We start from the raw sequence: 16,208 nt of genomic DNA, 5'->3' as shown, positions 1-16,208 counted from the left end.
TATCAGAATGAATAGACTGGCCATGGGTCTGGGGTCGCATTAATGGGACTTGGGCTTATACCTGTGGGACTGGGGTCATGCTGGCACATTAAGGTTCACACTGAGCTTATTAAGTGACTATGTTCTTCACACCAGATGAGATATTGAGGTTGTGCTCAGCTGTGTTTTTTAACACTGCCATTCCCAATGTGGTGTTCACAGAAGTTCTGGAAGTGGGCACTGGGAGCCTATTTTCTGCAGCTAGTCAGTGACTTTGAATTCAGAAACTAAAAGAAGCTGACATTGTTCAGGAAGCTGGCTCATGGTTAATGGGTTCAATATTAACAAATACCACAAGGTGTTGTTTCCCCAGGAAACTGGGATGTCCACATTTTCAAGGATTTCCCAGTTTTGTCAATGATTTTTGCCGGTCTTGCCCACTTTGATTGTGACTGAAAGAATCTTGACCAGTTCCAGCCAGAGCCATACCATACACTTTGTGCAATGAGACTCACGTGTTGCCTACAATGGTTTGTTTTCACATATTTCTAAATTGGTGTTGTTTTTTAATACATTCATGGGATGAGGGTGTCACTGGCTAGGCAGCATTTACTGCCCATACCTAACTGCTCAGAGGGCAGTTCAGAGTTACCCACATTGCTGTGAGTCTGGAGTCACATGTAGGCCTGACTAGGTAAGGATGGCAATTTCCTTCCCTAAAGGACATGAGTGAACCAGACAGGATTTTCATGACAATCAACTCATGGTCATCATTAGATTCTAAATGGGATGGTTGAATATTGAATTCAAATTCCATCATCTGCTGTGGTGGGATTTGAACCCAGGTCCCCAGAAGGTTATCTGGATCTCTGGGTTAACAGTCCAGTAATAATAACACTAGGCCATTGCCTCCTTGATAAGACAGTTGTGTAAGTGTAAAGAGATAATGATGGTATATAACCTGGGGTGGTGGGGCATGCTGATAGTCGCAGTGGTCAAGGAGGTGAATGAAGCCACTCAGGTTAAACCTGGACATGCTCCACCAGATAGTAGACAATGCTGACAACTTCTTTTATCAGTCATACCCTACCTAGTTGTTGCCATCCTCACTGTACAGGTGACGTACCAGTGCTCATGGGATACCCCACAGCTCCTTGTCACTGGTTGGAAAATTCAGTCATTGTTGGTGAGGCAGTGACTTACTAAATGTCATGTTACTCTATCCCAGGTCACCATGGATGACCCTGAAGGCTCTATACCAGAGGCGCAGACTGTGGGAATGGACATGTGTTTGGATCCCTCGGAGCTGGGTAGCTCCTCCTTCCTATCTATTCCTGGAGGCCTGGACTCCATTGCAGATGCCAGCTCAGAGAGTTGTGTAAGTGTGAAGAGATAATGCTGAAATCTGCATTTTTCTCACATCTTTCTTGATCTGGACACATCTTAAAATTACACTCAATGCACAGTTGAGTGAAAGCAGGAACAGGACAATAGGTAGAGTCAGCATAGCATGAAGCATAGTGCACAGGAGAGGGCTTCAGCATTTTGGGGCTGTGGGGCCAGTTCTGGAGCAAAACACACCTAGTGTGTACAAAGGGGATATGTTGCACCTTAACAGGACTGGGACAGGTGCCTTCACAGAGAGGTTCAGTGACATATCTGGGAAATTTAACGAAACCAGCAGGGAAACGGGCACTAGCCTAAAGAATTAGAAGCGGGGATAAAGTTGGTGCATAAAGTTAGAATATTGAATAGTACTGGAGAAGTAAATAGTTGTATACTAGAGGAAAAGGGGAAATAGTCAAGGGTTAGAGTAATGAAACTTAAGTTACTGTTTGAAAACACAAATTGTGTTGAATTATCTTGGTGAGTTACTGCTGTAGATTGCCATGTGGTAGTATGATATTTTGGCAATAACTAAGATATGGCTTCAAAAAGTATGGGACCAGGAGTACATTATTCCTGGAAAGTGAAGAAAGGATAAAAAGGTAGGCGTTTGGGACTCTTAAGGATAATGTTGTAGTACTTCAGGGAAAAGTTATGCTAAAGAACAGAATCAATTTGGGTAAGTCTAGGGCACAAAAAAGATGTATGAATATTGACAAATTGACTTCTCAGAATTGCAACATTTTGAGAGAGCCATAGAGCCATAGGGGCTGTTTACACTGTGCCCCCCTCCTGCCTTCTCCCCTTGACCCTGTACATTCCTCCTTTTCAAATATTAATCCAGTTCTTTCTTGAATGCCTTGACAACACCAACCTCTAGCATATGCTTGGGCATAGTTTTCCAGACCTCAACCACTCACTGTACAAATAGTTTTCCGAATGTTGCTATTGCTTCTTTTGCCAATCACCTCAAAAGGATACCTTCTGGCTCTTCAAACTCCCACCAATGGGGACAGTTTCTCCTAATTTACTCTGTCCAGACCCCTCCTGATTTTAAACACCTTGGAGAAATTCGAGAGGATATTTGATCAAGAAAATAGAACCAGCTTCTTCAATCTATCCTGATGATGAAAGTTCCTCATCCCTGGAACCATTGTCGTGAATTTTTCCGCATTTTCTCCAACACTTTCACTTCCTTCCTAAAGTGTAGTGCCCAGAACTGGACACATTACTTATTGATGTACTTTATGACCCTATTAATAAAATCCAAAATGCTGTAAACTTTATTAACCCCCTCTTAACCTGTCCAGCTACCAGTAATGACTTGTGCACTTATATATTCAAGTCCCTCTGCTCTTGCACACCCTTTAGCATTGTAACCTCTACTTTATGTGCATCTCCAAAGTCTCTCCATGTTGTAAAATGAATAATTTTATGTAGTGATGTATCTTGGCTGTTGTATGTGGGTGCTTATGGCAACCACATCTGTTGTGGACATCTGCAACTTGCAAAGTTTCAGCTCAGAATCCTTGAGCTGGATGCTGAACTGCAGACATTGCTACACCTTAAGTAAGGAGAAGGCTACCTGAATACCTTGTTCCAGAGGGTGATCACATACTTTAGGCTAGTATTGCCTGACTTGGTCAGTGGTCAGGAACAGGATGGTGTCGTTGCACATTGGGCCGGTACAGGGTTCAAGAAGGTGAAACTGGAAGAGCTTCAGCCCTTGCAATTGTTCAGCAGTTTCCAGGGTCTTGTAGCTTGAGTGACTGAGAGCAAAGACTGTAACATGAATGAGCTGATTGATATTGGCAGATGAAGACATTAAAGTGGTAGAGATAAAATAATGTAGTGGTAGTAGGGAAGTAGTCTCTGTTCTCTATAGCTAAAAGCAAGAAGCCAGAAGGCTCTGTTGCCTGTCCAGTGCCAAACATCAAGAGATCTGCTCAGACACAAAGAGGAACTTGCATTAGGAGAGGAAAAAACAGTGGTAATGGCCCATGTAGCAACCGTTGACATAGGTAGGGTAATGTAGGAGATTTGCAAATTAAAAATCAGAATCTCAAAGCAGATAGTCTATATTTACTACCAGAGCCATGAGCAAGTTCTTGTAGTGTAAACAAGGTAAGAGATTTAGAGATAATGGGAACTGCAGATGCTGGAGAATCCAAGATAATAAAATGTGAGGCTGGATGAACACAGCAGGCCAAACAGCATCTCGGGAGCACAAAAGCTGACGTTTCGGGCCTAGACCCTTCATCAGAGAGGGGGATGTGGTGAGGGTTCTAGAATAAATAGGGAGAGAGGGGGAGGCGGACCGAAGATGGAGAGTAAAGAAGATAGGTGGAGAGAGTATAGGTGGGGAGGTGGGGAGGGGATAGGTCAGTCCAGGGAAGACGGACAGGTTAAGGAGGTGGGATGAGGTTAGTAGGTAGGAGATGGGGGTGCGGCTTGGGGTGGGAGGAAGGGATGGGTGAGAGGAAGAACAGGTTAGGGAGGCAGAGACAGGTTGGACTGGTTTTGGGATGCAGTGGGTGGAGGGGAAGAGCTGAGCTGGTTGTGTGGTGCAGTGGGCGGGGCGACGAACTGGGCTGGTTTAGGGATGCGGTGGGAGAAGGGGAGATTTTGAAGCTGGTGAAGACCACATTGATACCATTGTGCCGCAGGGTTCCCAAGCAGAATATGAGTTGCTGTTCCTGCAACCTTTGGGTGGCATCATTGTGGCACTGCAGGAGGCCCATGATGGACATGTCATCTAAAGAATGGGAGGGGGAGTGGAAATGGTTTGCGACTGATAGGTGCAGTTGTTTGTTGCGAACCGAGCGGAGGTGTTCTGCAAAGCGGTCCCCAAGCCTCCGCTTGGTTTCCCCAATGTAGAGGAAGCCACACCGGGTACAGTGGATGCAGTATACCACATTGGCAGATGTGCAGGTGAACCTCTGCTTAATGTGGGAAGTCATCTTGGGGCCTGGAATAGGGGTGAGGGAGGAGGTGTGGGGGCAAGTGTAGCATTTCCCGCGGTTGCAGGGGAAGGTGCCGGATGTGGTGGGGTTGGAGGGCAGTGTGGAGCGAACAAGGGAGTCACGGAGAGAGTGGTTTGTCCGGAAAGCAGACAGGGGTGGGGATGGAAAAATGTCTTGGGTGGTGGGGTCGGATTGTAGTTGGCGGAAGCGTCGGAGGAGAGGAGATTCCGCCATCTACAATCCGACCCCACCACCCAAGACATTTTTCCATCCCCACCCCTGTCTGCTTTCCGGACAAACCACTCTCTCTGTGACTCCCTTGTTCGCTCCACACTACCCTCCAACCCCACCACACCCGGCAACTTCCCCTGCAACCGCAGGAAATGCTACACTTGCCCCCACACCTCCTCCCTCACCCCTATTCCAGGCCCCAAGATGACTTTCCACATCAAGCAGAGGTTCACCTGCACATCTGCCAATGTGGTATACTGCATCCACTGTACCCGGTGTGGCTTACTCTACATTGGGGAAACCAAGCGGAGGCTTGGGGACCGCTTTGCAGAACACGTCCGCTCGGTTCGCAATAAACAACTGCACCTCCCAGTCGCAAACCATTTCCACTCCCCCTCCCATTCTTTAGATGACATGTCCATCATGGGCCTCCTGCAGTGCCACAATGATGCCACCCGAAGGTTGCAGGAACAGCAACTCATATTCCGCTTGGGAACCCTGCAGCCTAATGGTATCAATGTGGACTTCGCCAGCTTCAAAATCTCCCCTTCCCCCACCGCATCCCAAAACCAGCCCAGTTCGTCCCCTCCCCCACTGCACCACACAACCAGCTCAGCTCTTCTCCTCCACCCACTGCATCCCAAAACCAGTCCAACCTGTCTCTGCCTCCCTAACCTGTTCTTCCTCTCACCCATCCCTTCCTCCCACCCCAAGCCGCACCCCCATCTCCTACCTACTAACCTCATCCCACCTCCTTAAACTGTCCGTCTTCCCTGGACTGACCTACCCCCTCCCCACCTCCCCACCTATACTCTCTCCACCTCTCTTCTTTTCTCTCCATCTTCGGTCCGCCTCCCCCTCTCTCCCTATTTATTCTAGAACCCTCACCCAATCCCCCTCTCTGATGAAGGGTCTAGGCCCGAAACGTCAGCTTTTGTGCTCCTGAGATGCTGCTTGGCCTGCTGTGTTCATCCAGCCTCACATTTTATTATCAAGGTAAGAGATTTAAATGTGTGGCTCAAAGAATGATGCTAGTGAAATGGATTCTGACACGTGTACTGGAGCTCTACTGTTAGATATTCTGCATTGGAATCATACTGGATTTAGTGTTCTACTGAATTGTACTGGATCTAGTGTTTATAACGAGGGAATTAATAAATGAGGATTTAAACTTTAAGTATGGAGAGATTGGCTTGCAATATTGAAGAAAGAGGAATGACCTTATTGAAGTGTATTAAATCATGTGGGACATAGATAGGATGAATGCATATAGCTTTTTTTCCAGAGATGGGCAATTGAAAACTAGAGGGGCATAGGTATAAGGTGAGAGGGGAAAGATATAAAAGGGACCGAAGGGGCAATTTCTTCACACACAGGGTGGTGTGTATATGGAATGGGCTGCCAGAGGAAGTGGTTGAGGCAGGTACAAAAGCAACGTTTTAAAAAACATTTGGACAAGTACATAGATGGGAAGGATTTCGAGAGATATGGACCAAATGTAGGCAATTGAAACTACCTGAGTGAAGACCATAGCTAGCATGGACTAGTTTGGGCCAAATGTCCTATTTCAATCCTGTATTACTTTATGGCTTTAAACTCAACGTATAGGGGAGGGAGGAAGGAATCATGTAGTGGAACATTGAGTAAGTTCAAGGAAAGTCGGAAAGCATTTGATCAAAGTAGAAATAAACATAATGTGAAACTATATGAAAGGAGGATACAATGACTGCAAATTTTACAGTCTGCCAGCAGATAGGGGCAGCTTCTGAAAACAGTGAAAAAAAGACTGCATGAAGGACATCAAATCCAAATGCCCACCACAATGGTATGAATTGTTTGTTCCAGTAGAAACTCATGTATGACTTGAGAGCCATTACGGCGATGTGGCTACAAGGTGACCAAAGCTTGGATCTGAATATTCAAGGGTATGTGACATTCAAAAAAGACAGCTGGGAAAAGAAAACCAGACATTGATGAGATAGCTGTGTTCATTAAAGAGTGAGTTATTACTGCTGTGACAGATAACCATAATTCTGGAGTTCAAAATATAAACTGAGTTTTGGTGGAGCTAAGAAACAGCAAGGGGTAGAAAGCTTTGGTAGGAATTATAGGGACCAAACAGCAATGATAAAGTAAATCACAGCATAAATCAGGAAATTAGAGGTGCATGCAACAAAGGTGAATTCAGTGATCATGATAATTTCACTTCACATATTGACAAAGTAAACCTAATTGCCAGCAATATTATGGAGGATGAATTGTTGGAATGAATAAAAGATTGTGGCGGCGCGGTAGCTTAGTGGCTAGCACTGCAGCCTCACAGAGACAGAGACTTGGGTCGATTCAAGCCTCGGGTGACTGTCTGTGTGGAGTTTGCACATTCTCTCTGTGTCTGCACGGGTTTCCTCTGGGTACTCCGGTTTCATCCCACAGTCCAAAGCTGTGCAAGCTAGGTGGATCAGCCATTCTAAATTGCCCATAGTACCCAGGGATGTTTAGGTTAGTACATACAGTACATAGAACACTACAGCACAGTACAGGCCTTTCGGCCCTCGAAGTTGTGCCAACCTGTCATACCGATCTCAAGCCCATCTTCCATGTGTGTCTAGATGCTTATCCAATGACAACTTAAATGTACCTAAAGTTGGCGAATCTACTACCGTTGCAGGCAAAGCGTTCCATTCCCTTAGTACTCTCTGAGTAAAGAAATTACTTCTGACATCTGTCCTATATCTTTCACCCCTCAATTTAAAGCTATGCCCTCTCATGCTCGCTGTCACCATCCTAGGCAAAAGGTGCTCCCTATCCACCCTATCTAACCCTCTGATTGTTTTATATGTTTCAATTAAGTCACCTCTCAACCTTCTTCTCTCTAACGAAAACAGCCTCAAGCCCCTCAGCCTTTCCTTGTAAGACCTTCCCTCCATACCAGGCAACATCCTAGTAAATGTCCTCTGCACCCTTTCCAAAGCTTCCACATCCTTCTTATAATGCGGTGACCAGAACTGTACACAATACTCCAAGTGCGGCCGCACCAGAGTTTTGTACAGCTTCACCATAACCTCTTGGTTCCGGAACTCGATCCATAGAACATAGAACAGTACAGCACAGAACAGGCCCTTCAGCCCACAATGTTGTGCCGACCATTGATCCTCATGTATGCACCCTCAAATTTCTGTGACCATATACATGTCCAGCAGTCTCTTAAATGACCCCAATGACCTTGCTTCCACAACTGCTGCTGGCAACGCATTCCATGCTCTCACAACTCTCTGCGTAAAGAACATGCCTCTGACATCCCCTCTATACTTTCCACCAACCAGCTTAAAACTATGACCCCTTGTGCTAGCCATTTCTGCCCTGGGAAATAGTCTCTGGCTATCAACTCTATCTATGCCTCTCATTATCTTGTATACCTCAATTAGGTCCCCTCTCCTCCTCCTTTTCTCCAATGAAAAGAGACCGAGCTCAGTCAACCTCTCTTCATAAGATAAGCCCTCCAGTCCAGGCAGCATCCTGGTAAACCTCCTCTGAATCCTCTCCAAAGCATCCACATCTTTCCTATAATAGGGCGCCCAGAACTGGACGCAATATTCCAAGTGCGGTCTAACCAAAGTTTTATAGAGCTGCAACAAGATCTCACGACTCTTAAACTCATTCCCCCTGTTAATGAAAGCCAAAACACCATATGCTTTCTTAACAACCCTGTCCACTTGGGTGGCCATTTTAAGGGATCTATGTATCTGCACACCAAGATCCCTCTGTTCCTCCACGCTGCCAAGAATCCTATCCTTAATCCTGTACTCAGCTTTCAAATTCGACCTTCCAAAATGCATCTCCTCGCATTTATCCAGGTTGAACTCCATCTGCCACCTCTCAGCCCATCTCTGCATCCTGTCAATATCCCGCTGCAGCCTACAACAGCCCTCTACACTGTCAACGACACCTCTGACCTTTGTGTCGTCTGCAAACTTGCTGACCCATCCTTCAATTCCCTCGTCCAAGTCATTAATAAAAATTACAAACAGTAGAGGCCCAAGGACAGAGCCCTGTGGAACTCCACTCACCACTGACTTCCAGGCAGAATATTTTCCTTCTACTACCACTCGCTGTCTTCTGTTGGCCAGCCAATTCTGTATCCAAGCAGCTAAGTTCCCCTGTATCCCATTCCTCCTGACCTTCTGAATGAGCCTACCATGGGGAACCTTATCAAATGCCTTACTGAAGTCCATATACACCACATCCACAGCTCGACCCTCATCAACGTTTCTCGTCACATCCTCTATTAATAGAAGCTAAAACACTGTATGCCTTCTTAACAGCCCTGTCAACCTGGGTGGCAACTTTCAACGATCTGTGTCCATGGACACCGAGATCTCTCTGCTCATCTACACTGCTAAGAATCTTACCACTAGCCCAGTACTTTGCCTTCTGGTTACTCCTACCAAAGTGCATCACCTCACACTTGTCAGCATTAAACTCCATTTGCCACCTCTCAGCCCAGCTCTGCAGCTTATCTATGTCTCTCTGCAACCTACAGCATCCTTCGTCACTATCCACAACTCCACCGACCTTAGTGTCGTCTGCAAATTTACTAACCCATCCTTCTACGCCCTCATCCAGGCCATTTATAAAAATGACAAACAGCAGCGGACCCAACACCAACCCTTGCGGTACACCACTAGTAACTGGTCTCCAGGATGAACATTTCCCATCAACTACTACCCTCTGTCTTCTTTCATCAAGCCAATTTCCGATCCAAACTGCTTTCTCTCCCACAATTCCATTCCTCCGTACTTTGTACAATAGCTTATTGTGGGGAACCTTATCGAACGCCTTGCTGAAATCCATATACACCACATCAACCCGTTTACTCTCATCTACCTGTTTGGTCACCTTCTCAAAGAACTCAATAAGGTTTGTGAGGCATGACCTTCCCCTCACAAAACCGTGCTGACTATCCCTAATCAATTTATTCTTTTCTAGATGATTATAAATCCTATCCCTTATAACCTTTTCCAACACCTTACCAACAACTGAGGTAAGGCTCACTAATCTATAATTACCAGGGTTGCCTCTATTCGCCTTCTTGAACAGGCGAACAGGTTATATGGATTAGACATGGGAATGGGTCTGGGTGGGATGCTCTTCAGAGGGGTGGTGTGGACTTGCTTGGCCAAATGGCCTGTTTTCACACTGTAGGGAGTCTATGATCTGTGATTATTTTCTCAATCAGTATATTGACAAACCAACCATAAGAAAGAGAGAGATACAAAAACTGCAGATGCTGGAGTCAGAAACAACACAGTGTAAAGCTGGAAGAACACAGCAGGCCAAATTCTGATGAAAGGTTCTGACCCAAGATGTTATCTTTCCTGTTCCTTTGCTGCCTGGTCAGCTGTTTTCCTCCAGCTCCACACTGCGTTGCCAACCACAAGACAGGGCCATTTTACGTTCAGCATTGAACTTTAAAAGGACTGATTAATAAATTTTGTTACAAGGAAACCTTTTGGAAAGAGTGACTGCAATAAACATAGTATACTAATTTTGGAGTGATGTTGTTCAATCAGAAATTAGGCTCCTAAACCTGAACAAAGGAAACTATGGAGCAATGGGGAGCAAATTGGCCAACGTGGATGGGAAACTGTGTTAAATGGTGTGACAGTAGATAGCAAAGGCCAACATTTAAAAAAAATACTAATACGGTATTTGCAATAAAATCTTTTCCTTTAATGTACAGAATCCCAACAAGAAAAATGGTTCATGAAATATTTCAGATATTGTATCGGATCAAAGAAACTGGCCATTAAAATTTCCAAAACGCATGGTAAGCCTGAGGGTTGGGATGATTTTAGGATTCCACAAAGCAAAACCAAGAAAAACTTTGAGAAAGGAATGTAGAAAATGAAAATAAACCAAGGAGGAATGTAAAAAAGCCAGACAAGTTTTCATAGGTATGTGAAAAGGAGAAGATTAGTGAAATAAAAAGTGGGGCTGTAATGAGCAGAATCAGGAGAAAGTCTAACAAAAGAAGGAAGTATGAGAGAAATTAAACAAATCTGTCTTTGTGGAGGAAAAGCATGAAAATCTCCAATAAATAATGGAGAACCAAGAAGCTAGTGTAAATGAGGAACTTCCAAATTATTCATATCGCTTAAAGTATACTAGAGAAATTAACAGTAAATAAAGTAGATAAGTTTCCTGGACTTTGTGATCTATATCCCTGAGTATTTGAAATAGCTGGCTATAAGGTTTATTGCTGCATTTTGTGATCACTGTTCAAAAGTCTGTGAACTCTGGAGTAATCCTTCCGAATTGGAAGCTGCAAAATGCAACCCCACTCTTAAGAAAGGAAGGAAAGAGAAAACGAGAATGATGGGCCTATTAATATTTAATCATCAGGGAAATGCTTGAATCTATATTAGAGAATAGAATAAATTGGAAAATAATCGAAGGATTGTGCAGAGTGAGCCTGGGTTTATGAAAGGGAACTCACCGTTAACAAACCTACTGGAGATCTTTTAGAATATAATAAGCAGCATAGACAGGGGTGAACTGGTGTTTGTGGTCCATTTAGATTTTTAGAAGGCTTTTGATAGGGTCTTTCAATAGGATGCTATTTAAAAAAAAGAATGCATCAGATTGGGGTAATATATTGGCGTAGATTGAGAACTGGTAAATGGATGGAAAATGATAGGAGTAAGTGAGTCATTTTCAGGATGTCAGGATTAGAAGAGGCTAAGTGAGCAGGCAAAAATTTGGCAGATGGAATTCAATATGGAGAAATGTGATGTCATTCACTTTAATAGGAAACACAGAAAAACTGAGTATTCCTGATTGACAAAAGGCTAAGAAGTGCTGAATTTCAAAGGGACTTCAGTACCATTGTTCACAGAAGTTAACAGAAAATTAAGAAGGCAAATGGTATATTGGCCTTTGTTACAGGAAGATTTGAGTACCTGACTAAAGATGTCTTACTGCAATTATACAGATCCTTGGTGAAAACACATTAGATAATGGTGAACAGTTTTGACCTTTCATTATCTATGGAAGGGCATATTTTCTGTAGTGAGAATGCGACAATAGTTCAGTGAACTAATTTCTGGAATGACAGGATTGTCCCATGAGGAAAGATTAAATATACTAGATCTTTATTCTTTGTAGTTTACAAGTATGCGAGGTGATCTTATTTGAACATACAGCGTTCTTACAGCGCCCAGCAGTGCAGAGGCAGGAAATTTTCAGAAGAAGGGTCTAGACCTGAAACATCTGCTTTCCTGCTCCTCTGATGCAGCTTGACCTGCTGTGTTCATCCAGCTCTACACCTTGTTTTCTCAGGATATTTCCCCCAGCTTGCTGTGGTGCTAGGAGGGGTGGGGATGGCTGGTGAGTGAACAAAGAGACAGCCTCAGAATGAGGCAGTGGCCATTTAGGACTGAGATGAGGAGAGATTTTTTCACTCAGAGGATGTAGATCTTTGGAGTTCCCTACCACAGAGCACTGTAGAAACTCAATCATTGAGTATGTTCAATGCAGAGGTCGATAGATGCATATTATAAACCTCAAGGATTTAGGAGTAATGCAGGAAAATCATGTTAAAGTAGAAGAGAAGCCATGATGACCTGGAAATGGTTGATGAAATTCAGTGTGAGTGAATATGAGATTTTGCACTTTGGAAAAAAGAATACAGGCATGGACTATTTTCTAAATGCTGAGAAAATTCGCAAATCAGAAGTGCAAAGGGATCTGGGAGTGTTGGTCCAGGATTCTCTAAAGGTTAACTTGCAGGTAGAGTCCGTAATTAAGAAAGCGAATGTAATGTTGTCGTTTATCTCAAGAGGGTTGCAATATAAAAGCAGCGATGTGCTTCTGAGGCTTTATAAGGCTGTAGTTCGGCCCCATGTAGAATACTGTGTCCAATTTTGGGCCCCACACCTCAGGAAGGACATACTAGCCCTGGAGTGTGTCCAGCAGAGATTCACACGGATGATCCCTGGAATGGTAGGTTTAACGTATGATGAACGGCTAAGGATCCTGGGATTGTACTCATTAGAGTTTAGAAGGTTGAGGGGAGATCTAATAGAAACTTACAAGATAATGTATGGTTTAGAAGGGGTGGACGCCAGGAAGTTGTTTCCATTAGGCGGGGAGACTAGGACCCGTGGGCACAGCCTTAAAATTCGAGGGGGTAAATTTAAAACTGAAATGAGATGACATTTCTTCAGCCAGAGAGTGGTGGGTGTGTGGAATTCATTGCCACGGAGTGCAGTGGAGGCCGGGACGTTGGATGCCTTCAAGGCAGAGATCGACAAATTCTTGATCTTAAAAGGAATCAAGGTCTACGGGGAGAGTGCAGGGAAGTGGTGTTGAAATGCCCATCAGCCACGATTAAATGGTGGAGTGGACTTGATGGGCCGTGTGGCCTTACTTCCACTCCTATGTCTCATGGTCTTATGGTCTTATGGAAGACTGAATGGCTTCCTCCTGCTATTTTTTAAGTGTGTCTCTGCAAAAGTAAAATATGACACTTGTCCTGATGTTCCACCAACTTGTCTCTGTCCTTTTAAAATTCTACACATTCTACCATTCTCAACACTTCCAAATTTTGTATCATCCACAGTTATTGAAATTGTGCCCTGTTCCCCAGTGTCTGGGTCATTAACATATGTAACAGGAAGAACAACTGACCCCTAGGGAACTCCACGACAAATCTTCCTCCAACCCGAAAAAAAATCCATTGCAATCCTCTCTGATGACGGGTCTAGGCCCGAAACGTCAGCTTTTGTGCTCCTGAGATGCTGCTTGGCCTGCTGTGTTCATCCAGCTCCACACTTTGTTATCTTGGATTCTCCAGCATCTGCAGTTCCCATTATCTCTGATCACAATTATAACCTCACTGCGAAGCCTTTTCCAGGGATGCCCTAACCTGAAGAAGTTACCCTCCTCCCTCCAGACCAACCTCAGGGAATCTCTCTACCACTGCAACTCTCTTGTAATCTCTTCAGCCTTGAAACTGCTCGACCATGTGCTGAAGCAAACCAGGTACCACAGTCACATCACCTTCCTCAGCACCTACCTACGGAGCCGGATCATCCCCAATGGACTACAGTCTACATTCAAGCCTTGCCAATTTGGCCCCAACCGTGACCACCTCTACACCCAGAACATTCAGACCCTTAAGAAGCGTTTCTCCCTGTGAGTCCTGAAACAGACACTTGCAGCCGTGCGCCGGCATCTCCAGGCACTGCAATTCAACCTTCCCCAGCTCAGAGCCCCCTTCTCTGAGACCTGCAAAGGACATCTCCTGTTTTTTATCCTCCGCAGGATCCACAGACTGAACACCCAGCTCTACTCAGCTTTACTGGACACCAAAAATTGTAAGTACAACAAACTGACTGGCTCCTGCCACCTTAAAAAGGATTCCCCCACCCCACAAATCCCCAGCCTGTCCCTGCACCTCCCCCACCATGCACCCACGGCCATTGACCATGAGGACACGGCCGGTGAACCCACCGATGATGTCACATCCGCCACCACCAGGCACACCACTTCCGGGACCGCGTGCACGGCCGCTGCTGCAGTCGCTGCCTCCACTTCCAGAACTAACACCACAAACATCACCCTCACCGCTGCTGCTGCCGCCCACCCCGCTCCTCCCACCGCTGATGCTACTCTGCCCACTGCCGACGGAACCCCGCCCACGGCTGGTGCCAACGCAACTCCGCCCACCACTGAAGACAACAGCACTCCGCCCACTGCTGACGGAACTCCGCCCACCACACAAGACAGCAGAACTCCGCCCACAGCCGACGCTGACAGAACCCAGCCCACAGCTGACGACCTCAACGCTCCGCCCACAACCTCCACAGGGAGCAACCTCAGAGAAGACAGCTACACTGAACCCTGCCGAATCTTCACCTTCCCCCAGACCTCCCACTGGCTGAGGATGAACAGTCAGTCCTAAGCAAGGGGCTCACCTTTGTCCCCCTCCACCCACACATCAACGAATACCAGTCACATTTGGATATCGAGCAGTTTTTCCGCTGCCTTCGCCTCCATGCTTACTTCTCTAACTGGGAATCTAACCCTCCCTCCACTGACCCCTTCACCCTTCTCCAACACAAGTCCTCCTCCTGGACACCACCCCCAGGCCTCCTATCCTCCCTTGACCTCTTCATCTCCAACTGCCATTGAGACATTAACCGCCTCAACCTCACCACCCCTCTTACCCACTCCAACCTCTCCCCTGCAGAACGGGCAGCCCTCGCTCCCTCCGCTCCAACCCCAACCTCATCATCAAACCCGCAGACAAGGGAGGCACAGTGGTAGTATGGCGCATTGACCTCTACGTCGTCGAGGCCAAATGCCAACTCTCCGACACCACCTCCTACCACCGCCTTGATCATGACCCCATCCCCGAGCACCAAACCATCATCTCCAATACCATCCATGACATCATCACCTCAGGGGACCTCCCACCCACAGCCTCCAACCTTATTGTTCCCCAACCCCGCACAGCCCGTTTCTATCTCCTTCCCAAAATCAACAAACCTGCCTGCCCTGGTCGTCCCATTGTCTCAGCCTCTTCCTGCCCCACCGAACTCATCTCCACCTATCTGGACTGCAGTTTCTCCCCTTTGGTCCAGGAACTCCCTACCTATGTCCATGACACCACCCACGCAATCTCTCTGATGAAGGGTCTAGGCCTGACAAGCCAGCTTTTATGCTCCTGAGATGCTGCTTGGCCTGCTGTGTTCATCCAGCTTCACACTTTGTTATCAAAAAATCCATTGCGTTCTGTTTCCTGCCACTCAGCCAGTATTGTATCTGTGATACCTTTTTATCAAATGCCTTATGTTAGTCCGTGTACACCTCATCAACAGCATTACCTTCATCAACCCTCCTGTTACTTCGTCAAAAAACCCTAGCAAGTTAGTTAAAAATGATTTTCTCTTGACAAATCCACATTGGTTCTCCTTAATTGACTCATTTCTACAAGTGCCTTGTAGTGTCTTCTTTCAACCATCTATCCAAGGTTACCTCCCTTAGCAATTTTAATCTTTCAAATTGGGACGACCCCTGTTCTATTTCAAATAGTGATAAGGGCTCTTTTGCCGCTGTGTGTCGCATTACCTTCAGGTTTCAAAGGTTTATATACAGACTAGTGGTTTAACTCCTATGGACTGAGGTCTGATCAAGAGGCTTGGTTCATTTATGCATTGAATAAAAAGAACCTCAGAGTCAGTTCTAGGCTCATTCATGAACTGACTAAATCTTGGAGGTAACAGATGATGCTGTACATTTATGATGTAATTTAAAACCTTGTTAATTCCCTGTGAGTCATGGTGACATTTATTTATTTTTTCCCTTTTCTTTGGTCTGAGCAGGAATCCCATTGGAGTAAAAAGCTGGACTCAGGCTTGCAGTTCCCCCCGCAGCTTTTCAGCAAGAGGTACCAGACACTTTGATCTCCTTAAAGAAAAGTGAGCTCTTCACCTCTGGCTGCCCACACAGTTGGTAATGATATCTCAATAACATACCTATACTGACAGGAAGGCCCTATGTTTGGACCCTCTTCTGAGCAGAGGCACCATGCCTACAATTTTGCCTCAATTCCCTGGACTATGTAAAGGGAGGAAAAATATTAGG

At 45.6% G+C, this 16,208-nt stretch overlaps 1 protein-coding gene across 1 annotated transcript in view; it reads left to right on the top strand.

The window, feature by feature from the left end:
* The window catches only part of pkd1b (polycystic kidney disease 1b), a 230,642-nt gene that overhangs the window by 144,776 nt on the left and 69,658 nt on the right, over positions 1–16,208 (top strand). The window contains exons 27-28 of the mRNA XM_048555247.2: positions 1,208–1,357; positions 15,947–16,011. Coding sequence (XP_048411204.2) covers positions 1,208–1,357; positions 15,947–16,011 — 215 coding nt within the window. The remainder of the gene's footprint in view (positions 1–1,207; positions 1,358–15,946; positions 16,012–16,208) is intronic.

Source organism: Stegostoma tigrinum, chromosome 22 (genome assembly GCF_030684315.1).
Source record: "Stegostoma tigrinum isolate sSteTig4 chromosome 22, sSteTig4.hap1, whole genome shotgun sequence".
Taxonomy (NCBI): Eukaryota; Metazoa; Chordata; class Chondrichthyes; order Orectolobiformes; family Stegostomatidae; genus Stegostoma; species Stegostoma tigrinum.
The sequence above is the reverse complement of the archived record's forward strand: the minus strand, read 5'-3'. Positions and strand labels throughout refer to the sequence as shown.